At 50.1% G+C, this 26,677-nt stretch overlaps 1 protein-coding gene across 1 annotated transcript; it reads right to left on the reverse strand.

Annotated features, from left to right (window-relative positions):
* Positions 1 to 256: 256 nt before the first annotated feature.
* Positions 257 to 22,596, reverse strand: ADD2 (adducin 2; the record flags this gene model as incomplete). Its single annotated transcript, XM_080931933.1, has 11 exons — positions 257 to 412; positions 784 to 903; positions 1,864 to 2,121; positions 3,708 to 3,884; positions 7,151 to 7,249; positions 9,765 to 9,908; positions 11,598 to 11,747; positions 14,313 to 14,393; positions 14,800 to 14,951; positions 20,372 to 20,510; positions 22,414 to 22,596. The coding sequence occupies 11 exons, from the start codon at positions 22,594 to 22,596 to the stop codon at positions 257 to 259; spliced, it is 1,659 nt and encodes a 552-aa protein (XP_080788059.1).
* Positions 22,597 to 26,677: the final 4,081 nt, after the last annotated feature.

The following is a 26,677-nucleotide window of genomic DNA, read 5'->3' on the forward strand; positions in this document are numbered from 1 at the left end:
CCAGTGGTCACAAACACTTGGGCCACCAGAATTCAGCAGGACACCGAGAGAGGACCTCATGGAGTCCCATGGTGGGAGGTGTGGGGCCTGTCAGAGGCCTTCCTATGAACAGATGCTCCTTGCCGCTCACTATCCGGCACACCCAGGAGTGAGCCAACATTGTCCTCCCTGGACCTCACAGCCACCTGTGTGGTGGCCCTTCACTGTGCGGCAAGAGCCCGGCACCTAAGGCCTTGGGGTGATCAGGCCTGAGGACTCAGGGGTCCCCAGCCCCAAGAGTCTGACACGCTTCCCCTTCTGTTGGGGGCAGTCTCTGCTGTACCGGACTCCGGCTCTTCTCGGCGATGACACTGGCCAAGAGCTGAGACTGAGGCCCGGCTGATTTTATGTCTTGTCGGTTTTGCTCTCGAATCTGTGTAGAAAGGGGAGAACGAGGGGTCAGAGCATGCAGGGGCCCTCCAGTGTCCAGTGAGGCTGGTGATGGTGAGCAGCCTGTCCTCTCTGCTCTAATGCCATCTGCCATCCTGAGGGCTTCCTCTGTACCCGGCTTTGAGCAACTCTGAGCTCACAGATGGCCACTCTGTGGGCATGTCTTTTAGACATGTAAAGCAAGTGTGCTGTCACATAAGTGGTTACCGAGGACCACAGGACTTTGTGAGTCCAGCACGAGGCATTGAGCCCAGGATGACATCTACACACAGCCTCCCATCAGGAGTACCAATGAGCTCCCCCACCCAGGAACCCCAGATTCCTCCAGAAGAACAGGTAGGAGAGCACACTCACCTTGTTCCTCATGTCCAGCACTTCTTGGGGGTCGGTGTAGAGAGGCACGAATTGGTTTGGGTTTTCGATCCGTATGGGCATGCCGCTGCTGGACTTTTCCACTTCATCGGCCTTCATCCACTGACAAGGCAAGTAAGGAGTTGGGCGTGGCCATGGGGTGCCCCGCCCACTGGGTGCCCCGCCCACCAGTATGGAAGGTCCACAAGTCACACAGAGTTGTTCTCTCTTCTTGGGTCAGCGCCAAGATGACGGATCAATGACACAGACATCAAAGAAGGCCAGTGGGCCATGAAAAACAAACAAACAAACAAAAAACCCAAAAAACCAAAAACCAAACCAAACCAAACAAACAAACCAAAAAATACTGGAGAGCAGGCCCAACGGTTACAGCATCTGTCTTTCGAGCAGAAGGACCTGTGTTTGGACCCCCAGAACCTGGATGAGTATGGTGCTTCACCCATAACTCAGAAGGCAGAGACGGGATTCCCAGAGCAAGTGAGTCTAACCTTGTCAGAAAGCTATAGGCTTATTCAGATAATACTATAGACAAGCCATTGAAGATGATTATATGATCAACCTGAGTCATGTGAACTAACCTTGTCAGAAAGCTATAGGCTTATTCAGATAATACTATAGACAAGCTATTAAAGATGATTGTATGATCAACCTGAGTCCTGTGAACCCATGTACGTGCCAAAAAAAATTTATCTGTGAAAAACAGGAAAGAAAAGAAATCGAAAAGAGATGTGTGTGAGTGAGGAGAAAGGGAGAGAGGAAAGCGATCGCCCTGTCCTCCTGGGGTTGTGTCAGACCCCAGGTCCAGGGTTTGACGCGTCTCCAGGGAATTCCCCGAAGCCCCCTGTGGATGTGGGGTGAAACTCAGACCCTAGTCTTTCCGGAACCTGCCGATGGAGGTGTCCCAGTCTGGAGAAATCTGTTCCTTGTGCCCCAGACCTCCATACAAGGGCACAAGGAAGAGGTGTTAGGGACCCTGGGGTCTGAGCACAGTGTCCAGGAACCTGGAAGAAGACCTCATGACTTGCTTCCCACCCCATCCAGTACAGCCGACCTCCCTCTTACCGTGGTCTTGGGTCGGGGGCTGCCCATGTTCCTCTGTACTTCGTTGGCCACGTTCACCCGCAGGTAGGTGTTGGGAGTGTTAAGCCAGCGAGTCTTTTCCTTCTGCTGCTTCTGAGCATGCTGGCGCAGGGCGGGCACTGGGACACCGTCCTCTTCGAACACAAACGCAGTAACCGTGGCTGGGATCTCCACTTCGCTTTTGTGTTTGGTTTTCTCTTGGACAAAGGGGTGGCGGTAGGTATAGCCCGTTCTGTAGCCCTGGGAGAACAGAACCAGAACCGGGTGTTGTGGAGGACAGAGGGTCTCACCTGGGCTTGCTTCAACCCCCAATATCCACTAGACAGCTGCAAAGCCTAGGTTACAGAGCTTTCGAGTTGAGACGGGCCTAGCCCTTCAGGCTTGTCATCCCAATCGCTCAGGAAGCTGAGGCAGGAGCATGACAAGTTCAAGGCTTGTCTGGACTACAGAGAAAGCTCAAGGCTAGCTGGGTAACTTAGGGAGCCCATGTCTCAGAACAAAGTGTGAACAGGAAGGCTGGGCGTAGAGCTCCTTGGTAGAATGCTTGCTTGGTACACGTGAAACCTTGAGTTTAATCCTCAGCAAATAAAAATTAAAAAAGAAACAATGAGGCCTGCTTAATGCTCGTGATTTTGACGAATTTATAAGTAGTATTGTTTTTGACGATGATGTATCTTGCAGCACGGGACCTAGCATGTCATGTCATATCAGACAGTCTATCCTGTGCTAAACCCCCACTAGCCAATACGCTTTAAAAGTCGCTAACATTAAGATAAAAAAAAAAAATAGCAGATTTAAAATCATAAGTGTGTGTGTGTGTGTCCTTACGTACATGTGCATGTGTGCACACACACGTATGTGTGTTTGCAAGTCATAAAACTGGAAAGGGGATCTTGAGCAAAGGAGAAAGAAGTCTCCAAGGAGCAAGATACAGAGAGTAATGCATGATGCCCTATGAAGCAGGAATGGGGACTGAGGGGTGGATGAGGGACAACTAGAGGGTCAACGGGTGGGTCCAGTAGCCAGCAGGAGGAACGAGGACAGCGTAGAGTGTTTAATGTGTCAAGTGGCCATGAGGAGGCCCGTGTGCTACAAACCAGTTTTTAAATATCGAAATACTCATGATAGTAAATTGCCCTTGAATCTTCGGAGTGAACCCTGACGTCATTCAGAGCTGACTGGAGCGCTGGCTCCTTCCCAGCGCCTCTCATCAGCTTGTGGTGAAATCTGATTGTGTTAGAACCCGCCTTTCTCCCTTCTCTGACATTTTAGACAGAATTACCGGCTTCCCTCAAAGCTTTGAAAGATTCCTGTAGGAATCCGCCCTGCAAGGGCCTGGTGCTCAGTTTGGGGGACAGTGACACGGTGTCAGGAGTCCCCTCCCACGGAAGGCACATTTCATTGCTTCAAAGCCATCATGGTCACCCTAGCAACCGGGTGGAAAATGACCTGGAGGCACTACAGTGACCTTGACAAGGTGAGGTCAGGGGGCTGGAGGGTGAGGAAAGGAAACCAAGTGACCTTCGGAAGACAGGTTTCTTTTCTCACCTCCTCCATCTCGCTCCTCACTGCCTCCCTCCCCTACCTCTGTGCCTGAAGCAGCTCCTCTGATTTTCCACGTTATCAACCCAATCCTGCCTCAGCACTTAGCAGAGAGAGGAAAGAACTGGAGACAGTGCAGCTGGTCAGGAAGCACAAACTTGGAGGCCTTCACTAACTAAACTGTGACAGAGGTGGTTCTTGTGTGTCCCCAGCACTTTGAGATGTCTGGTTCTGGGGGCTCAGTCTCCATGGAGTGGTCTGAAGGTCAGCACCAAGATACTCACTAAGTTATCCAGCATCCTCATGAGGGCCTCAAATTCGTGCTCTCCCAGACGGCTCTTCTGCATGGGCCCAAAGGTGCTGCCGGCCCACTGCACAGAGCCTACCTCGTGCGGCCGGTGTTTCTCTTGCTCCAGGAGAATGAGGTTCTCGGTCCCCCCAGCGCTGGACAGAGCTGACACCTGTAGAGAATCAGAGCACAAGGGTGTATGGAGGCCCTGAAACGGCTGTGGGGGTGCTTGAAACTGCTGTGGAGTCCCTGAAACAGCTGTGGTGTGCTTGAAACTGCTGTGGAGTCCCTGAAACAGCTGTGGTGTGCTTGAAACTGCTGTGGAGTCCTTGAAATGGCTGTGGTGTGCTTGAAACTGCTGTGGTATGCACCTCGGTGGGGTCACAGAGAACTTGGGATCCAGAAAGGCTTAGGGAACTTAAGTAAAATATCTGAATGCTTGTGGAGCATGCATTCATTGGGCTCAGTTCCCAGGCAACCCAGAGAGGAAGAAATAACAAGTGTTACAAACCCAGGAATGATGGGAACTGAGGACGGAATGTTCATGACCAAGGATACAACACACCAAAGAAGAGAAATGGTGCTTAGGATGGAGCACCCCAGAGAACTAACCGGTACCTAGGTCATAATGCCTCAGAGGAGAAGAGGGGGCAGTGCTCCAGGTGCAGACTTGACGATAGGTCGGAGGTGTGTGTACAATGTGGGCAGTTTTGATTAACCTTAAAAGCACCTACACATTTAGCCTCTATTCCCAATTTGCACCCCTACCATTCAGATGCCCTTAGTCAGGTTTGGATATCAGGGAGAGAGAGAGGTAGACCTGAGCCATGATACCACAGCAGGCGTTCACACCCTAACATCCAAGAAGACCGACGTCCTCGCACAAGCTCGCTTATCGGAGCTGCGCTCTGATGGTCTCATCTGCGCCACCTGGTGTTTTAGGATGGGTTGGGAGTTGGGGGTTGTGGTTTTGGTGGTGTTTGTTCCAACCAGAGATAAAAGGGTCCATTTAGTTCGCCGACAGCTGCAGCTTTGGGGGGTGGGGGCATCAAGGCAGCAGCATCTTGAGAACATGGCATCCTCCTGCATCAGCAGACGGCCCTAAGCCTGCTTCTTGGAGGTCAGCTCATCAGACTTCCTCAGGTGAGTCCCGTCACGCTGGGGCAAGAGGACACCACACCACTTCCCAGTGCCTTTGTACTCAGGATATATGGACACATACCTCTAACTGTCCCCACTGTCCCCTGCTGCCCTGGAAAGACAGTGCTGGGGTACGTGTAAGGGGTAGAACTGGGTGGTTACACCTCTCCTCACCCTGTGACTTCGGGCAGCTGTTTAGCATCTTTCTGTTCTGTTTCCACATCTGACGAGTAAAAATGGCAAAGCCCCACCTTGTGAGGAACCACTTAAGGTGATATGGTAAATCATTTGGAATGTTCTGGAGCCTCAGGAGCACCACACAGCTGCAGCTGCTAATTTAACACGCAGAGAATGAGAGGCGGCCTCCCTTGGGACTATTTGTTAATGGAGAAGGAAGAGGGGAGAGAGAGCACCCACGACTTTGCCCAAGCTGCCTCCTTCCGTCTTCCAGCCGTTCCCATGGCAATGGGTAGCAGATGGTGAAGAACCGCCTGTACCTCCCATCTGCCTCTCCGTGAGGGATGACCCACTTTTTCCAGAACTGCAAACCAATAGGCAAAGAATACACTGTGCCCAGGAGAGCAGAGCAGGCGTCTGGGTTTGAACCACAGGCCTGACCACAGTCACATTCACCTGTCACCAAGGTCAGGGAGGAAGCAGAGTCCATGGCGGACATGGAGCTTCAGAGCTGGCTGTCGGAGCGCACGCCTCACAGTAGCCGCAGGCCGTGACTAACCCCTGTGCTCGCTCACGCCTTTGCGTCTGCTCTTCCGTGTCTTCCATAGACCATCCCTTCCCTCTAGAGGCCTCTCCATCTGTAAAACTGATGAGGACTCACTGGGGTTGGTTGCCAGAGGGATGGGGGCGGGGCAAAAATCACATCAATCCAGTCCTGAGCAGAAGTGACAGCAGCCAGGAGGCTGTTATGGACCGGAACTAACAACCCTGCCCTATGGCTGCAGGTCAGAGGTTAAACTGCCAGGGGGCCACTTCTGAGGTTAGAAATGGGAGAAGACACTTCACTGTGGACCCGTTGGGGACGCCGCGGCAACTCTCCATCTGTGCAGAGTGTGGAGATGTCTCTGCAGAGAACCTCTTCCTGTGTGCTGTTTTCTCAGGAGAAACCCTTTGCAACTCAGTGCGAGCAAAGGCAGAGTCTTCCCTTCCAGTTCTGATGCCAGTGAGCAGCTAGATCAGTCGGTCTTAGTGGACGGAGAAGGTACCACATCAGAGACATGGTCTGGTCTACTTCTGACCGCTAATTCTGACCACCGCTGTTTCTTGGGAGCCTCATTTCATCCCATATAACATTATTCATCTCCAGATTTACTATCATCTCCGCAACACTCCACTGTAAGGGTACCATGAGGGCTCCCCGAAGCGACCTTCCTCCAGGGCTGTTCTCCCAGGCCAGTCAGAGTGAGGCAAGAGGACACCACGTGGGACTTGCAGAGAGTTGGCTTTTCCTCGAACTGCCGATTCTCTAACCACTACCTCTCCTAGCCTGGAGGGGTGTTCCTCCCAGCCAACTGCGGTCCATGCCAACACGGAGACAATGGGCTTATAGAGGCACATCTCTGTCCCAAAGGTAGACAGCCAGAGCTGGAGACGGCAGAGCTGAGAGAGCCGGGTTCTGAATCTTTCCAGGATGGATAAGCATACCTCATATCCCTCCAACTCAGACACCATGCAGTGCCTGCTCTTGGCAGACCTCACCACCGAGCTGCCTATAAACCAGCATTCCTGGGGTTCTAGGGGCTCCACGGTCATTGACACCCCCCCAGCTAACTGTCCCTTCCCAGTGAGGGCACTGGACAATGAGCTGACTCCCCATATACCTTTGAAGGGTATCTTGGCTTTTCTAGTTGCCATGACAACACTGACTGGCTCATCACCATCTCTCTTTCTGTGCCTGACCTCACCCCCTTGCCCATGAACAGCCTGCCCTCATTCCGTCCCATTCCTTGGCAAAATGAGAGCAACTTTTCTAGGTCAGCTTGGTGCAACAGCCACACCAGATGACACGGGTGTGGTAGGGCTTCTGTGTGCCTTGTGATGATGTCCCCCATCCTGACCTCAGGTCCACTAGGTCTGGGTAGTACCAGTCAGGTATTGTGATGGAGTTTTCCAGAGTATGGATCCCTTTGTAAGCAGGAAACAGCAGGAATGTAAGGAAAGTGGTGACAGGTAGGGTGACAGGTAGGTCAGGACCTCGTCTGACAGCTAGCAGGGCCCACAGTTCTCAGGGCCCCCATCAAAACCACCTCCCAAGCTCACGACCCAGGGCACCTTGCATACCTGTACCTCACACGCAGCCTGCAGGTGGAAGACCTTGTAGAAAGCTTCCTCCACGGTGTCTCCCAGGGCGACCATGCCATGGTTTCTTAGCACCAGAATCTGTGGAGGAGGAGAGAACCAATCAAACCCAACCCAAGACTTTGAAACTCCCTTCTAGGCCAGCAAGATGGCTCTGTGGAGCAAGGTACCAGCCACCAAGTCTAAAAACCTGAGTTCAATCCCTGGAAAGAAATGATTCCTGCAGATTGTCCACTGAACTCCATGTGAATAATGGCAGCTTAAACTAACTCCGGCACCCCACCGCCCCCGTGTATACAAACTAACTAGATAAATAAAATTATGTAATAAAACCAACCTTAAAAAGAAAACGTTTCACTCCTAAGAGACCTTCATCTTACTGAGGCCAACTCATGCCTCAGCCTGGAACCCCTCCTCCCCACCTAAACGTACCGCTCTTTCTCTAATCAAGAACCACTAACCTAAGGGTAGTTTGAGTTCAGTGCACCCAACTGCAGGAGATGGAAAAGGCATTTTAAACTGATCCAGGACAGCTCGAGTGACTGTTTTGGGCAATGCTTTGTGCCTTAGAAAACTCAAAAGTCCGAAGAGGCTGTGAGTGTTAGGCAAACACAGTCATTTGATGCGTAGTAAAGGGGACCTCAAAAGTAACCTCTGCAAGTAATTTAGTTGGTTTCGGTCACATCCAAGAGGATGCGCACCGAGAGGTAACCCTGCAGAAACAGGCAACCATATTACCACCTCTTTGGACCTCTGAGCTTTGCTCCACAGACTTGGCTCCAACATCCACAGTTAACTTCCAATTGGTTTTTCAGTTGAGGAAAGAGAAATTAGGAGAACTGGAAAGTCGGCCAACTGGAGGCAGACTCTGGACCAGACCCGAGGGTCTCGGGAGAAATGGTTCCTGACATGGCAGCAAATGTAAAGGGTGAAGAGACCAGAAAGATGTTAAGAGCAAGACCTGTGTATTCATGCTTCCCTGCAGAGGGCTGAGGGTCAGGCTCAGAGACTTAGTAGGAGTTCAGAGTTCAAGAACACAAACAGAAGCACCCAGAACAGCCTCCCTTAGATTGCCACAGCCCACATAGGGTTAACTAGCATTGCTGAGGACACCCTGGGCTGCTGAAACAGAAGTACCAGCAGAGTTCCTCCCCCAAAGCAGAGACACAGAGGCAGGGGCTCTGGAGAAGTGAGGCTCTACCTCAAAGCTCTCTTCCAGTCAGATGTGCTATAGAAGGCAGTGCTTAGTCTGAAGCTGAGCAGCACTGAGGCTCTGCTCTCTTTTAACTAGTTGGCAACTAATAAGTGGAATTAGTTGGTTAATTAATACAGCGCTCAGATTTGGGCAAACTGTAGAGAAATAGTCCCTTATATTAGACACAGGGGAAAAAAAACAACAGGGACAACTTTTGCGGGAGGCAATTGGTCAAAAATGGAACCACGGCATGGTCGCCCTAGGTGACACCATGGAGAAAGCTTTCTACAGGTCTTCCACATGCAGTCTCCTAGAAATGTCTAAGGGAGCCTCTTCAAGCCCTGAGGATTAGCCGGAAGGATTTCTGCCTGGTGGTGTGAGGCGGGATGGAAAGCAACCTCTGGAAGGTTCAACTACAGGGGACTGTTTGGTGAGTTACAGCTACTCATAGATGAGGTACGATTTAGTCATCTGAGCGGTGGGGAAACTGGCGTACAAAGTCATTTAGTGCACATTGGAGGGGGGGACTGATTTTCTGGTTTTATAAATACATGTGAAAAGCCTCAGAGAACACATCAGCATCTCAGAGCAATGTGGGAGAAGTAGCTTTAAAGAAAGTTTTCTTCTAAAAAAAAAAAATACCTATAAAATGCGGAGGCTAGAGAGGTGGCTCCACGGTTAAGAGGGCTTTCTGCGCTTGAAGAGGACCCAGGTTTGGTCTGAGCGTTTACTGCAGGCTGCTTACAATCACCAGCAACGCAGCTCCAGGGGATATGATGCCCCCTTCTGGCCTCCACATGCATTGCACATATAAAAATAAATCTTTTTTAAAAAATATCTACAAAACAAATATTCTCCAGTAAATACATGATACCTTTGTGATGTTAATGCTAGCTTTGTGTCTGTCTGTCTCTGTCTCTCTCTGTATGTCTGTCTCTCTCTGTCTGTCTGCCTGTCTCTCCCCCTCTCTCTCTCTCTTTCTCTCTCTCTCTCTCTCTCTCTCTGTGTGTGTGTGTGTGTGCGCGCGCGCGCATGTGTGTGGTAAACTAGACAACCTGATTTTTGAGGCACGGTCTTTCCTCAAACCTGAAGCTCACTGATACACTCAAACTGATTGGCCTCACAGGGATAGTCTCCCAGCACTGGGGTTGTAAGTATGTAACTGCCACACCCATTTTTACGTGGGTACTGGAGATGGAGCTAAGACCCTGTACAGCAAGCTCTGTGCCCTTTAAGCTGTGACACCAGCACTGGACAGTACCATTTCACAGTGCATGCACACACACAGACACACACAGACACACACACTCTCTCTCTTTCTCTCTCTCTCTCACACACACACACACTCACATACTCACACACTCACACACACACACACACACACACACACACGGAACAAACCTTGCAGGTGGGTCCAAGGCACTTCTGCAAGTTGATTCGATCAGCTTCCTGCTCCATTTCCCCGTTGAAGTCATAGTAGGCCATGTCCCCCACTAGCAGGGCATTATGGGAGACAGGCAGGAGGCCACACTTCATAGCTGACACCTACAGGGAAACAATAGTTGCCTACCAACCGTAGCTCAGGCCCAGGGGTACACTGACTCTCCTCAGAGCGCAGCAGGCCAGCCCTGCTTTGGGGTCAGGGAGTGTAGGATGCTCATAGGGAGGAAGAAGCCTGCACCACCCAGGCCTTTCTCACTGAGGGTTCTAAGAGCTTCTCATCATTCTTGCACATCACTCCAAGGCTGTGAGGACCGAGGAAGGTCCTGGCCGAGTCCCAGCTTTGTTCTCTTTCGTGACTCTGGGAGGAGGCAGGATTGGCATAAATGTTTTCCCCATGGCCCTGGTGCAGAATGAATGCAGGGGCCTAAGGCTAAAATATCAACTCTTGACGTAAGCCGAAGCCATTTTAGAAAGGGAACACTGATTAAGAAAATGCTCCCACCAGGTTGGCCCTTGGGCAAGCCTGCGGGTTGTTTTCTTTTTCTGTTTTTTATGATCGATGTGGGTGGTGCCACCCTGTGGCCCTGGATGCTATAAAGAAAGCAAGCTATGGGGACCAAGCCAGTAAGCAGAATACCTCCATGGCCTCTGCCTCAGTCTCTGCCTCCAGGCTCCTACCCTGGGTTCTTGCCCTGACTTCTCTGAAGGACAGATTGCAAGTTGTAAGAAGAAACAAGCTCACTGCACCCTGTTGATTCTGGCCACGGTGTGTTACCAAAGCTCTAGAAAAGTAAACCAATGCAGAGTCCTCCCTTGTCTCTCACTGAAAACAAATAGCGTGGTGAGGGGCAGGAGGGCCTTCCTGATCTTACCTCACTGCCCCAAATCAGCCCGAGACTGCAGAGACCTTCAACACAAACACAGCATCGTGTCTTGGTCCCAGTGCAGGGGCGTCCACACTCCATGACCTGTGTGTTTCCCTCAGCAATCAATAGGCTGCTGTGATGTGCTCCACCCCTATCGCTATGTGGTCTAATGGCAGCAGAGGATGATGGCCAAGACAATGCCCAGGGTCACCAAGTGACACTGCAGGCATCCCCCCCCACACACACACGAAGGGGGGGCTCAGGTACTACCTGTGACCTGTGATCATTCCCTCCCCCGCCCCAGTTTTACGGTACTCTTCCCCAGATCTTGGCTGCCGGAACTACGTGTGTCTACAGGCTCACTTCTACCAGTTTACTGTCCTCCTCTCTGGGTCGTGGGGAGACAGGACAGACTGAAGCCCAACTGCCCTGACTTGGGTGGGGTTGCCTGGCTGAGTTCCCTGCTGTGGACCCAGCAGAGGGAGGTCTGCTTTCCCCCTTCACCAAGACCCTGACACACAGAGGGCTGAGATAAGTCCTAAGCTGAGAACTCACTCTCTTGGCCTGAGTTCTGGATCTTTCCAAAATGTTTATCTTTTATCATTATTTTATTTTTTTAAATTTTCTGCGTATGGTTATTTTGCCTTCACGCTTGTCTGTACATCACATATGCATGCAGTACCTGCAAAGGCCAGAACACGGGGTGTCAAATGTTCTGGGAGGAGGGTTACAGATGGCTGTGAGTGGCCGTGTGGCTGCTGAATGGAACCAAGCCCCTCTGGCAGAGCAGCCTTTAACGACTGAGCCATCTCTCTGCCCCCTCTGCAGAATTTCTACCCGGTGACATTGCTATATTCCATGACATCTGCTCAGGGAGAACCGGGTCCCCTGTGGCTGCTGCCGCAGGAAGGCCGGCATGACTCACCGCTGCTGTGGCGGGCGTGTGCAGGTGGATAGCACACCGCACGTCGGGCCTGGCCGCGTAGATGGCTGAGTGCAGACTGAAGCCTGTAGTATCCACCGGGAAACAACTGGTGCCCTTCTCCACCACCTCTCCCAGAATGTTCACCTTAATCTAGGCAGTAAAGAAGATGGCAGACTCTCCACACACGGACCCAGTGCATTCCCCAGTTCATGCCCACCACTCCAGACGACAGGAGTAATGGCCGGCCTTGGTGTTGGGGCGCAGCACCAGGGAGTCCTGCCTGTGGGGAGTCTTAAGGGGTGGCAGGTGAATTCTGCAGGGTAAGTGGTGGGACCATTTCTCAGACTTTATTATGTGTTGCTTCAGAAGCTGTCAAAGTAGATTCTAAACAGAAACAACGCTTCTAGCAATCTCCCAAACGATGTCCAGGCCACATACCCCATATACCCCACTCTGATTAATGAGCTAGAAGACGCTCGGTGATAGAATCTTTGAGAAAGAGCTAAGGGGAATCCTGAATGCTAGCAGAAACCTTCCCAGAGGAAGCCATGTCAAAGCTGCACCGTCTCACGTGTGGAACATGCTACACAGAGGTAAAGAGAGTGATACACTGAACACCTTCCACCGGGCACAGAAAAGGGACCGGTGAGACGTGTCCCTTTCTTAGCCAGTTTTCTACTCTAAGAGGCAAGCAGGTGGCTTGGCTAAGAAATGTCACATACATGCACACACACACACATGCACACACACGCACACACACAGTGACTGTTGCTACTGGCTGGCTATGGTATTCCCACTTAACAAATGAATTCACAAAGCACCAGCATCACAGAAGGGATTTCGGTATAAGACAAGTTACCATCTGCATAGAAATGGCACAATATTTCATCCTCAAGGTGCCCCCACCAACCCTCCTAGCACACCACAAGGCCCACCCCTCAAAGGCCCAAATCACCCAACACAAGCATCAATTCTGAGGCAAGATCATCCTAACCTAGTGGTTCTCAAGCTTCCTAACACTGTGACCCTTTAATATAGTTTTTCATGTTGAGCTGAGCCCCAGCCATAAAATTATTTTGTTACTACTTCATAACTGTAATTTTGCTACTGCTATGAATAGCAATGTAGATATCTGATGTGTACGACAGCTGATACTTGACCCCCAAAGGCAATGTGACTCACAGGTTGAGAACTGATATCCTGACCCTTGAGTGAGCTCTGCTACACAGGCACGCTGTAGCCCTGGGCTCTAGAAAATAGAATTACACCTTACACACTAATAAGTTAGATTTTAGTTTCAGAAGAAAGGAGAGAGAGAGAGAGAGAGAGAGAGAGAGAGAGAGAGAGAGAGATGGACGGAGGGAGGGAGGGAGGGAGGGAGGGAGGGAGGGAGGGAGAGAGAGAGAGAGAGAGAGAGAGAGAGAGAGAGAGAGAGAGAAATCACTATTAATTGGCCCTCAAAACGGGAAGCACCCATGACATCCAGACTAACACTCAAGGAAGCTCCGTGAACGTCTCACACTCCATTCCCAAAAGCCCACAGACAAAAGAGGGACAGTGCCATCGAGGTATGGGAGGGCACACACACTGTGTGCACAGGAGCAGCGTCCAGCAGCCCCTGCCGCAGACCTCTCTGTGCCCTGGGTCTCCTGGCACTGGCTGGGTGTGACAGTGGCACTGGCTGGGTGTGACAGAGACTCCTCCAGCTCACACCCCTTCAAACAAATGCATGCGCTCAGCCTGGTTCCTCCGAGTGGCCCAGTCAGATGCCCCTCAGGCTCATGTGTTCCTAATCTCATTATCAGACCTGTGACCTGTGTTATTCATGAATCTCCACAACCTAATAGAACAGTGGCCATCATCTGGGGCCTCTGAGTAGATGGGAACCCTGAGGATTTCCCCAGAGGCTCAGGCTTGGCTTTGTTTGGATTCTGCTGCTGTGCGAATTTACAAAAGGAGCTCATTTCGAGGACACGCGTGATTTCACCTGCTCCCCTCTTCCTCACCCACCACACCCTCCTTTGACATTAGGACATCACACCCATACACAGCAACCCAGGGTCTGTCCACACCACACACCACCCCTGCTGGTGACTTCCACAAGCCTGCAGGTCTACCCATACCTTAGTCTGCCTCCTGCTTGTGATTCCCCTCAAGTGTGCAACATGTCGTCAGACCCCTTCCAAACCCACTGCAGCCAAATACCAACTGCCTCTGCCCCAGGGACCCCTCACCGGCTCTTCATACTCAACCTCAGCTGCTAGCCTAGCTGATCAGTAGGTCCACTAAGCAGGCACACAAGCCCAGAATTGCAACCGTCCGGATGTCTGCTGGCCTCCACACCTCTGTGAGGACAATCCATGAACAAAGGAAACAGATTGTCTTGTTTTTCCCTCTAGATTCCAAATGCTGAGCCACATTTGCAAATCTCTTGTTCTCCTGATTTAGTGAGTCCCCATCCAAGGAAGCTTTCCTCATGGCATGTGGTCTACCTGGGACCCCAGCCCATTCTGTCCCCTTCCCCACTGTTTGTGGCCTGCACCCTGGCTGCATTGTGCTCTAGGCACCCATTGTGGCCATGCATCTTCTCTGCCCAGGGAGACTGAGTCCCTCAAGGAGTGGAGCAGCAGGCTGTAACGTGGAGATGACCTGCCCCTTCGTGGTCAGATGGGCGCTGCCATCTTAGGGTTGGCACTGATGCTGGGCCATACTTACCAGGCTAGATGCTGTGACCTCACTGCAGGAAACCCCCTTAGGGCTGATCAGGAAGTGGTCCTGTTCCTTGCTCACTCTCAGCTAGGGAGACAGATAAGAAACTCAGTGCCAAGCAGACAGGGAGAAGGGATACCTCCTCCGAAGTTTAAATCCTTTCTTCCTTGAACTCTCTGCACCAAGGCTTCCTCTAGTGAGCCTTCCTCCACAGAGAGATGAAGAGGTTTAGTCTTTAAACTGTGAAAATGGGGCTTCTAGGGGAATCTCACAAAAGTTAGGAATAGCCCTGGATATAGGAGCTGGTTCCCATCTGAAGAGGTAGCCATGGCGGGGTTGTCTCTTCTCAGGACCATCATGTTAGCGATCTTAGGAGAGGTGAGTGGATTTCAACCAAGGGATACTAACAGTGCTCAGTCACACCAGGAGTCAGGAGTCTTCCCTTCAGGTTTTGTGGAGATAGGAGGGTGAGGAACGGGCACCTGATCCTCACCGTGACATAGGTGTCGCTGAGCTGTGCCCAGCCATAGAGGTCCAGGAGACGGTAGACGCTGCTGATCTTGCACCGCATAAGTCTCTCCCCCTTGGCCAGGTTGAGGGTGTCGGCAGTGTGGAGGTCATTGATGGGTGTCATCATGGAGAAGTCTGTAGGGATGGGTGGAGACAGTGCATCTCCCTGAGGACAAGAGTCCCTACCTGCCAGCCTGGTCCTTGTCCTGTGCCCTTCTAGATCTCCCTAACTGATGCTACCATGGTATCGGAAATGCCACCTGTCAGAGGATCAAACAGCCCTTGACTCACACCTAGAGGAAGAAAGGTTGTAGAGTCACCATGTGTGGTTTGCAAAGCCCCCCTCTGCTTGACTGAATGAGACCAGTGCTGTGTTTGGAGGAAAGCCAATAGCTCAGGTGGTTCATTACTTCACCAGCGTGTACTCAGCTATAGGCTCCACCCTATACATACATGGTGGTGATGCGCATCTGTAATCTTGGCACCCACTTAGGAGGTAAAGGCAGGAGGACCAGAAGTTTGGGGTTATCCTGGGCTACAGAGCAAGTTGGAGACCAGTCTGGGCTACAGGAGACTCTGTCTCAAGGAAACAAAATAAACAAAGCTACATCAAGGCTCAAGGCCATGAACAAAGAGGTCTCAGAATGCCAAGGTTTCATAAACCCTAAACGGGAGCATCAATTGGGTATGAATTGGGACATGGGGAGGTATCAGCGGTGCCGGGCAGAAGGCCTGCTGTCACTGTGTTTTGAGTGGCCATGCAACAGAACTTACTCTGTGACTTGGAAACAGGGCACATAGAAAGCCACGTCAACCAGGGAGACATTTCTTCAAATTTCCCCCCATTTGAGAGACAGACTCCAGAAGCCAAGGCTGACCAGAGAGGCGCAGTGTCTGGTGACACGTGCCTGTTTCTGTTAGGACAGGTGGTCAGTCACACGGCCATGTGCTGCTTTTCTCTATGAATCTGAGGGAAAGTCTGAGAGATTTGGAAATGGGCTCCAGGGGCAGGGAGCTAGCAACCCAGGTGTGGGGGCTGATGGGTAGTCTGTTTCCTTACCCATGATGCCACTGCCTGTGAGCTTCAGGGGAGCAGAGGAAGGCATTCAAGTTAAGGGCTAGAGACACCTAAGTGTTCAAGAGTATCTGTTGCTCTTGCTGAGACTGAGCTCAGTTCCCAGCACCTATCAGGGGCATACATTTACACACACAAACACACACACACACACACTCACACATGTACACACTCTCACACACATGTGGGCATGCACACCACATTTTCTTTTAGGTTAAATAAAAAAAATCCGAAGGTCTCATATTTTCATTATCAAAGTGTTATTTTGTCAGGACTGGTTAGGTATGGTAGCACATTTGTGTAATCCCAGCACTCAGGATGTCAGAGTGGGCGAATAAAAGCCAGTGGGACCCCCATCTCAAAACAAACAAAACCCGAGGTAAAATGTATCCTAAGTACAAAGAGGAATGGACAGTAATGAAATGGATTGGCCAACCTTCACTTTTGACAAAATCCAATGGAAACGGGAATATAAATAAATATAAATTGAGTGTCCTGAAGACCGCCTCTAAGCATTGATTGTTTAAAAATAATTATGTTAGGTGGCAAAAGGCTCTCACTAAATCCTTGACGTGGAACTTAAGAACTTCCAATTCTATGAAGCCTGACACTGACTGATCTATAGAAGAACAAGCATCTAACAGCTCGGCAGTGAGAAAAGACAGCTCATAGAATAAAAACCAGACCAAGTGGGGCTGTCGCTCCATGTGCACCTGCCGTGTGCACAGCTGTGCTTTGCTGCCGGCACCGTGAAAACGTGTGTGCAGCTGTGGCTCCTGGACACACGTGTAGACAAGTCTAAGACAGAATCTTCTCTGGGGGAAATTGTATCCATCAGATTGACCTACAATCAAGTCTATGGTCATTTTCTTGCACAATCATTGTTGTGGGAAGGCCCAGCCCATTGTGGGTGGGGCCACCCTTGGGTTGGTGATCCTTCGGGTTATTCAAAATGCAAGCTGAGCAAATCAGTAAGCAGCCCTCCTCCATGACTTCTGCTTCCTGCCCTTCATGATGAGTTTGTGCCTGGACTTCCCTCAGTGGTGTTCTGACATGTAAGCGAAATAAACCCTTCCTTTCCTCTCAGTGCGTCTGGCTGTGGTGTTTATCACAGCAACAGGAAACACACTAGAACATAAATAGTACAGAAATTAGTAAGTACAAAACCAAAGTCAGCCAGATGTGGTAAAGGCCACCTATAATCCCAGTCCATGTGAGACGAAGGCAAGAGGGTTAAGAGTCTTGGCCAGTCAGAACTGTGACTAGACTCTGCTCCCATCTCCTCCCACAAAAGGCTGGGGTGTAGCTTGGGCAAGCAGTGCTTGTCTGGCCTGGATAAAGCTCTGGACTCGAACCTCATTGTTGGAAAAGAAATTAGGTGTCGGGGAAAAGTTTAGAGCCAATAAGCAAATACAAGAATCGGTGTGTAAGACCTATGAATAGACAAACATGATTTGTTCAAGGGAAACTGAGGACACAGTGCAGCAGAAGCACCCAGCGCAAGACCTAACAATAAAAGGGGTATAGCAAGTCACTTTATTTGAAAGAGAATCCGTCAAAATTGATAACTTCATATAAAATAACAATGATCAAAATTTGCTGACACAGCAGCAAAAGAAATGTAAATGCAGATGCAACTGAAGAGGGTGAGGGAGGGGAACCTCTGCACATGTTCTAGATCTGCGTTGCTGTGCAAGTGAGTGCAAACCTTCCACAGAGATGTCCCTGCTTTGTTTAAACTCCATCAGGGCAAGGGAAAAGATGGAGCCTCCCTGTCCGTGTTTAAAGCCATGGCTGAATGCCCTAGAGGGGACCTCACGTGAGAATATGTGTGCTAAAATCCTTAACTGAAGTCTAACAATAAAACAACAGTGTATCAGAACAAGAAACTAGGGCCAAGAAGGTGGCTTAGGTGGTGAAGAAGTTGACATGCAAGAAGGGCCTGAGTTCATCACCAATCACCAGAACTCATTTTAATAATAATTTTAAAAGCCAAGTATATTGGGACACACTTGCAATCCCAGCACTGGTAGAAACTGGAGTTCTGGGACTGCCCACCTAGCTGATGTGGTGAATTCCAGGCCAGTGAGAGATGTCTCTCAAAATATGTGGTGGGTTGCTCTCAAGGATCAACTCTAAATGTGTGCTTATATGTAAACATGCATGCACACACACACACACAAACACACACACACACACACACACACGAGACCAGAGGTAGTTTAGAGCCTGGTATTCAGAGATCTGTCACTATAACTCATTGTGACAATTGCTCAAGGGAACAAAAAGGGATCAGTGCCCCAAATGCATCATGTTAGAAAGCTCAGAATCTATTTCTGCAGAGAGAGCTATGATGAGCTAGAAAAAAGAAGATATTTTATCAGCATGATAAAGAATAATGATCTCAGGTTCTGTGGTGGCAGAATTTCCATTAAAGTCAGATGCAAGGTAAGAATGACCACTCTCTAAATTATTAAACATCATTCTAAAGCCTGAGGGGATAAAACTAGAAAACTAGGGGGGAAGCTTAAAGGCAAACTGCTGGCAGACAAAGGCAAAATGTCCGTGTTGGCCGTTGTGGTTTTCTATATACAAAACACAGGGCCAGAAAGATGGCTCAGAGGGGAAAGATGCTGCCAAGGGGCTGCCATGTGGGAGAGAACCAGTTCCTGTGGGCTATCTTCTGACCTCCACACACACATTGCGATATATACACACAAACATGCGTATGGTCACACACACACACACACGTACATAAATAAAATAGTAAAGTGGATTTAAAACTCAAGATAATGTGTACATGTATATTCAAGAAAAAGTTGAATAAGATTCATTCCTAACAACCGAATTATATATTATTTATTTCCTGGATGGGCTTAGGACATGGTCAGATCACATAAAAAATGACTAGTAAGCTTGCCTGGTGGGCTGTCATACAACTAGCAGAAAACATACCATGTTTCTGAATATTCTAAATCAGTTCTTGAAAATATTTTAAAATTATTTCCCATGCACTAGGTAGAGTATTCTAGAACTGACCACACATATTTCCCCCATGGAAGCTATATTCTAAAACAAAAATAAAGAATTCCAACTCCTCTTCCAAATCAATACCAATACAATTCAAATCAAATCCTAAAATGGTTATTTTAAAGTGGAGGGGGACAGAGCTTGACAAAATCACTCCAAAACTGCTTTATAGAATAGATTTGCACAAGAGGCTAAGATAAACTGATGGCCAACTACAGCCCTTTCACCTATTGTCTAGGCGGGTGGCCAACATGGAAGTAACAAAGGAAAAAAGTAACAGAGGCTCTGCTCTGAAACAATGTATTCTACAACCTAACAAATGCCGTGAGCAAAATGAAAAGTCCAAAGAGAAACTAGGAAAAAAAAAAAAAAAAAAGCTGTAACGTTTTGACAGGTCGTAGGGAAAAAACATTAATTTATAAAGATGTGAAAACCTATTCGCAACACACTCATCGGAAATTTGGCAAAGTATGGGAGCAAACCTTTCGCTATTGGAAAAGCACAGATGAAGGCTTAGGTACAGCCTGTTTTGGGGCAGGGAGGACAGTAACTAACAGTCTGAGGTAGGTGAAAGAAGGGCCATGTCCACCACACTGCTAAGAGCGAGGCCAAGTCTCTCTCTGGGACGGTGAGGGGACAGAATCTGCATTCTGCATAATCACCAGCTCCTGACTGGGTTCTTCCAGCCACTCTTACAGTTTGTCTTCAGGACACAGTGATGCGCGCAGCGCCAGATTAATTTACCAGGATGCCTACCACTCTGTGATTCATAATACTAAAGAGATGAACACAATCTGAAACTCCAGTAAGGAATGATTGATTCTTCATCATGCATCCACAAAAATAAAAAAAAAAATACTGCAGAACCCTATTTATGATGCAAAAGATTTAGTGATATACCATTAAAATATGTCTTGTTCTTGCTTTCAAAAATCTATATTAAACAAAAAAAAGTTGAAAACATACATCACAATATTGCTAAGAGTAATTTTGGAGTTCTCAAAACACAGTGGGTTTTGGCTTCTCTTTCTCAAATGTTCCCCTAGTTGTGGCCATCACCCTAAACGTCTGAGTCATATGCAGCTTCCGGGCTGTGGGCAGAGCTGCAGAGCCCGGGAAAGGAGCCCACACAGTAGTAGCTCCTCCCACATAGTCGTAGCTCCTCCCACTGATCGATAGCGATCACCCTGGCTGGTCTCCTGGCTCTACTCACCTCTTCTCATCCCCTGAAGTTACCTCCACCCTTCCCACCCCTGGCATCGTGAACAATCCTCCTGTGGGTCTTTAATTCATAGCCACATCAGAAGCAGAGCCGAGCATCTCTTTGCTCAGGCCTGCAACTGCAGCTTGACCATTGCCTAGCAACCAAGCTGATTCTGGTGCCTTTTCCTCCCTTCCCCACCACAGCCCTCTTCCTCTGCTCCTGGCGGACACCCAGGCACCCACATACTCATGGAAGAAGCTGGGAAGACTGCGTGGGAGGTGCTGGCCATGAAGTCCGCGATCTGTCGGAGGGCCCAGATGTTGGAGGAGTTGTTACCCTTCTTCATCTGCTCCTGGATGAGGCCTTCCAGCTCCTCCCTGAAAGACTGCAGCAGGCCAAGGGGTTGGTGCTCTGCAGGGTCGCGTCCCCACAGGTCACAGGAATTGGTGCCCAGCTCCTTGCAGAAAAACTGAGGACCGTGTCGGTCCGTAGGAGCTGAGGGCACAGCAAGTGCCGAGGGGCTGGTCCCTGAGCTCTGCACAGGGGGTGATCTCCACCTAGTCCCCTCCTTCAACTCCTTCACAGGAGGACTGCTCCTGTGAGGGTCCAGGGCGATGCTCTTCCAGCTTTTCAGTAAGGACCAAGGACCCTGAGGGATCCCAGATGCAGGCTCACTGGGGCTCCAGGTGCCTCTCCAGATTGCTGGGTAGGTATTCAAGAAGATTCGTAAGGAACCTGGGGCCCCCTTTCCTGTGGCGTTAGTCCAGATCTCCTATATGAGCAATGGCGGAGGCTAAACCAGTCACGGCAGGACTTCACTTTAGAGGGAATTAATCAGAGAAACTACGCCCCTCCCCCTCCATTAGCACACCCAGGGCTCTCTCTTCTCACACATCTGTATTCTTACTGATTGACTAGGAGGAGAGGGAGGAGTGGAGGGCACCTGCAGTGCCAGCCACTGTGGCATCCTACACTAAGCTGGGCTGAATTTCTTATCTTGCTGTCCAGTTGACAAGAGGAAGCATGAGAGGGAACCCTGACCATGCTGGGGAGCCTATGAACAAGCGGTAAAGAACCAGGGGTCCTGCGTCCCCATATCCCACCTCACTCACTAACCATGGCTAGAGATGCCACCCCTCCCTCTGAGGCCTTTAAGTACCCACTGTCTCCCTCCAGACCCCTGACATGTGCCAGGAAGGCCTGAGGTTCATTCCTGTCTGTTCTTCTGAGCAATCTGCATGTTCTTAGTGAAAACAGCCCACAGACCATGGGATGTGCTGTTCCAAAAGGCCCCAGAGAAGCCACCCCCCACTCCAGCTTCTCAGTCTGTGTCCTACAGAGCCCCGAGTGCTATCCTCCTTCTCTTCCTTACCACTCCCCCTCGCTCTTCTTCACCACCCAAAGACCAGCAGCACTCTTACCTCCTCAGCCATCCATCTCTTTAGTATACTGCCTGCCTGGGAACAAGCTCTGAGACTCTGGTCTAGAGACTCAGGAGCATCTAGGTCCAGGGTGTCCCCTGCCCCATTACTCCTCTTGTCTCCTGTCCTCAACCCGGGCTGCACATTCAGAGGGTACTCGCTCTAGTGCGCAGGATGCTCTGTGCTATTCAGCAAGGGAAACCCTAGACCAGTCCCATGGCAACCCCATGTTACAGCTCACACAGTCCTGTCTGCTGCCTGTTGCAGGAAAGGCGGACTAAAAGCCAAAGCCTAGATGCAGCATAGGAAACGGGGTTGGGGCTGTTTCTCTGCTACTTTCTGAACCAGAATTCTTGCACATTCCCAGGCTTGCCCTTGACCAGTGATTAGAGAGTGTGACGGTTTATTATAAGCTAGTCCCAGGGAGTAGCACTATTAGAGGGTGTGGTCCTGTTGGAGTAGGTGTGTCACTGTGGGTGTGGGCTTTAAGACCCTCATCCTAGCTGCCTGGAAGCCAGTCTTCTCCTAGCAGCCTTCAGATGAAGATGTAGAACTCTCAGCTCCTCCTGCACCATGCCTGCCTGGACACTGTTATTCTCCTGCCTTGGTGATAATGGACTGGACTTCTGAACCTGTAAGCCAGCCCCAATTAAATGTTGTCATTATAGGAGTTGCCTTGGTCATGGTGCCTGTTCACAACAGTACAACCCTAACTAAGACAGGGAGGGAATCAAATACCCACATGGCCAAGGTTCATCTTGCTCAGGAAGCCTAAACCGCCAAGACACTGAGTGAGGGACCAGGAGCCAAAGCCAGTGGTCTTTTGGGGTCTCCAGGAAACCAGCCTTCCCTGCCCCGCCTACTCACAGGGCTCTGCAGAATCATGGTGACCCGCTTCTTCTGCTCCATCAGGTTGAAGTCCTGCCGCAGGTCAGCTGCACGGTTTCGAAGTCTCAAGTACTCAGGGTCATCTTCAGAAAACCGGTCAAAGTAGTGCTGCCCCTGAGAGGGTGGCGGCGAGGCCGCCTCGGGGACCGTGTCCTCACTCATGTTCCTGCTAAGACTTCAGTCCGCTCCCGGAACCCTGTAGAAGAAGGACAGATCACGCTCCTGGTGGGCCAGCTGCTTGCTAAGGGTTGCAAAGAGTGGTGCGAGTCACCAAGTCCTGTGGCCATTTCCAAGTGAGAAGGCAGGCTGCCTCCTGGGATGACGACCGTAGGGGCTGCTAATGCACCATCAGGTTCTGTGCAAACAAGTGTCCAGTTTCACCCCACTGGAATGTCAGAGGAGACTTCCTAGGTGGAATGTAAATATGGCCTGCAAACCTTTCTGAGTCTCTCTGTGTTGAGTCCTCACAGTCAGGCAGGAGCTATTCTGATAGCCACGGGTACTTTAGTAAAATGATGTCGTGGGCTGTAATGGGCTGGGGTGTAGTTAGTAGCGAAAGTACTTGCCTAGCACATCCAGTCCACATCTGTGCCCAGCATCTCGCACAAATTGTATAAATGTCCTTTTCTTTTTGTAGGCCTCCTCAAAAGCTTATGGTCAAGACATTCACAAAAGGGCACTACTGCCAGGAGCAGGGCATGTAGCCCAGTTGGTACTGTTTGCCTAGCACGCTCCACACCACATAAAACAGGGTGTGGTGGCACGAACCTACAATCTACCAACAGGAACAGCTGGAAAAGGGGGACAGAGCACGGGCAATCTGACGGATGGTGTTTCTGAAGTCAGTGTCTCTGGGTGCTGCAGAGGGCTCCAGCACATCTAAAGATGGAACTGGCTGCGGCGTGCTAACAACATTCTCGGCATCTCCCAGTCAGGTACGGGAGCTCAGAGCAAAGCCTTGAATGTCTAGACCATCGACCCCAGTAAACGTCCTTCATGGCCTCTAAAAGCCAATGATCACTTACCAGTAGGCTGAGCCAGGCTCGTCCCAGCTCTGTCTTCAGTGCCAGGGCTGGCACAGCCACACTTCACACAGCTGGGTGGGAACTGCCAAACAAAAGCGCAGACGTCAGTGCCTTGGCCAGACTGATCACCACTGAGGTCAGGTGAGGCTCTTCACTTAGTTTACCCACAGATGCCGGGACCCACTTAATGATCTGGAAGTGAGCGTTTAATCAAGGCCATTAACACGTCACGAAGACTCTATCGCCTTTATAGCTGGAATCAAACTTCCTTTAAGACCTCGTTTGCTGGTTGCAGGCTGAGGGAGGAGTGGGTAAAGGAAGTAGACAAGGAAGTCAGGGAAGAAGAAGGGGAGGAGGGAAGACCTGAGGAGGAGGAGAGAAAGAAGAGATGAGGAAGACAGCAGGAGGGGAAAGTGAAGAGGTGAGAAAGGAGGGAAGCCAAAGAGGGTGGGGAGGGGGAAGGGAGGAAGAGGAGGAGAAACCTGTGGCAGCCACTACAGTTGTTCTGGGAGTGGGAGAAGCCCAGTATGGTCCTAGGAGATAGAACTGCCCAAGGCCCCCCAAAACACTTTCCTGACAGCCACTGTACTCACTGGAGCTAGGGTGAAAAATCTGAGGATCGCTCCCCAGAGACAGAAACAGCCTGAAGGATACCACACCCTGGAAGGTGGGAGAGCCTTGGACTGGAAAGAACTTCACCTAGAATGCAAGAAAGGAATAGGCCCAGCTAGGGCTGGGTAGATGGGGTCAGCGAAAGGGGAAAATTGCTGACACTCACCAGACACAGGGAAGATGCTGCTGCAAAAACTCAGGGGCCAAAGATTCATGAAGACTGGTGGGAAGGATTGTGTGTGTGTGTGTGTGTGTGTGTGTGTGTGTGTGTGTCTGTGTGTCTGTGTGTGTATGTGTGTGAGAGAGAGAGAGAGACGTGTGTGTGACATGTGTGTGATGTGTGTGTGTGACAAGTGTGTGTGATGTGTGTGAGACTGTGTGACATGTGTGTGATGTGTGTGACATGTGTGTATGTATGTGTGACATGTGTGTGATGTGTGACATGTGTGTGAGAGATATGTGTGTGACATGTGTGTGACGTGTGTGTGTGTGTTTGTATGACCAAGAGCTTTTACTTTCACCTGGATGTCCTGTTGCCCAGTCCCCAGGTGCTTTGGTGTCTCACGCAGGGCCAACCTCCCCTCTGTGCCCCACACATGGCTGAGGCGCAGCTCTGCTCATTCCCTGACAGCAGAGAAGGAGCCATCTAGAGCTTGGCCTCTCAATTAGGAGTCCGAAGGTGGATCTGGGGGTTCGCATGCCTGTGCTGAGATAGCCCCCCTGCAGCCCACCTAGTGGGCCTGGAGTTTTCCATCTCAGTGCCCTGCAGTCTTTAAGGTCAGACTTGAAGTTCATCTTGCTACCTCAGGGACTAGGAATGTTTCCAAAAGCAAAACCAGGCCTTGTGTTTGGCCATGTCTGGCCCCTGCTGCTGACTGCTAAACTGCGCTTCCGTGTACTAATTATTTTACCTACGACAGGATCATAGCCAGTATTATGCCCTCCGTGGCCTTATCTTCATTACTGACCCCATGATGGAGCTGCTGAAATGCCCGATGGCCTTCCTAAGAATTAGTCCTACCTCAGCGGTCAGAACTCACAAGGTTTGAGATGCTGGGGTCTGAGTGATATTCACAGGAAAGAATTCACCCCAGAACCGCCGAGGAGGCAGACCCCTGTCTCATTGCCCCAGCTCTGCGCCCGGGGTCAAAGTGTCACCCCAGCTGGAGTCAAATGCAGCTCTTACTAGTGACCTGTAACTATGGTGGGGTGATAACTCCACATACTTAAGCACAAACTGCAGAGTCAGGCTGCACCGGGCTGGAGCGGGCAGAAGATCAGCAGTTTAAAGATGGCTTCGCATGAGCCAGGGCACTCCCAGCAGCACCAGCTCCTGTGGCTTCCTAGTGCACACCCTGAGAGCTCCCCTGTCTTAGTCAGGATTTCCACTGCCATGATAAAAACATCAAGCCCAAAGCAACTGAGGGGAGTCACAGCAGGAACTCAAGGCAGGAACTCAAGGCAGGAACTCAAGGCAGGAACCTGGAAGCAGGAGTTGACGGAGGCCATGGAGGTGCGCTGCTTAGTGGCTTGTTAGGCTGCTTTCTTACACAAGCCAGGGCCGTCAGCCCAGGGTTAACAGTGCCCACGGTCAATCATTAGTCAAGAAAACACCCTATAGACTTGCCTGCAGGCAATAAGGATGGAAGGTTTTTTTAACACCTTTATTTTAAAAAACAGAGATAAATAAATGTACAGATTTTTAAAAGCATCTTTGCATAAAATTATATGAATACATTTTTGTCAGTACTTGATTTTTTTAAAGGTTTGATAGTATTAATTGAAAACTTACTAGTTTCAACAAGCATAAAGTACATATAAAACAAAAAGTAACATGGAAATAGTCAAGGTTCTCTTGGCGTGTAAAGATTAAACATGATGATTTTTAGATACCAAGGGTTGCCACAAGGCTGCATTCCAGTCACAAAAGAGCAGACATAATATGCACTCACTGATAAGCAGATACTGGCCCCGGAAAGCCCTGAACACCCAAGAAACAACTCACAGACCATATGAAGCTCAAGAAGAAGGAAGACCAAAATGTGGAAGACTCAGCCCTTCTTAGAAAAAAAAAATTGTATATATATATATATATTAAAAAGCATCCACTCAGAGTGGATAGAGGAAGTTTTATCTCAGCTGAGAGGCTTTCTTAGCAATTGACTTGTGTTCAGCGGACATATAACCAACCCAGACACCCCTACATCTAACTTCCAGCTCCCAAAGAGCTCGGAAGCAAAGGACAGTGTGGGCTTTCACACTCAAGCTGGGGAAAGAGACACTTGACATCTCAACAGTCCTAGGTGGCTCAGGGGGCCAACATGGTACCCAGGGCCACCCACTCTAGGTATGCCACCAAGCCAGCATGAAGGTACCAAGAGTCTCCCAGAAGATTCCAGTCTGTGCACTCAGGCACAAAGATGCTAAAAAAAATGTCCAGTCTTAATGTCAGTGTTAATGTCCGCCTGCTCAGTGGACTGTGGCTTTGGTTAGTTCACACCATGACATGGCTGTTCCTATGCTGGGTGTTAGGATTCTGTGAACCCCACCCCTCAGTTACCTGGCAGCCAGGTATGCTCCGCCCCAGTTACCTGGCACTATAAAAG

The sequence above is a fragment of the Micromys minutus genome, assembly GCF_963924665.1.
Source record: "Micromys minutus genome assembly, chromosome: 18".
Lineage (NCBI taxonomy): Eukaryota > Metazoa > Chordata > Mammalia > Rodentia > Muridae > Micromys > Micromys minutus.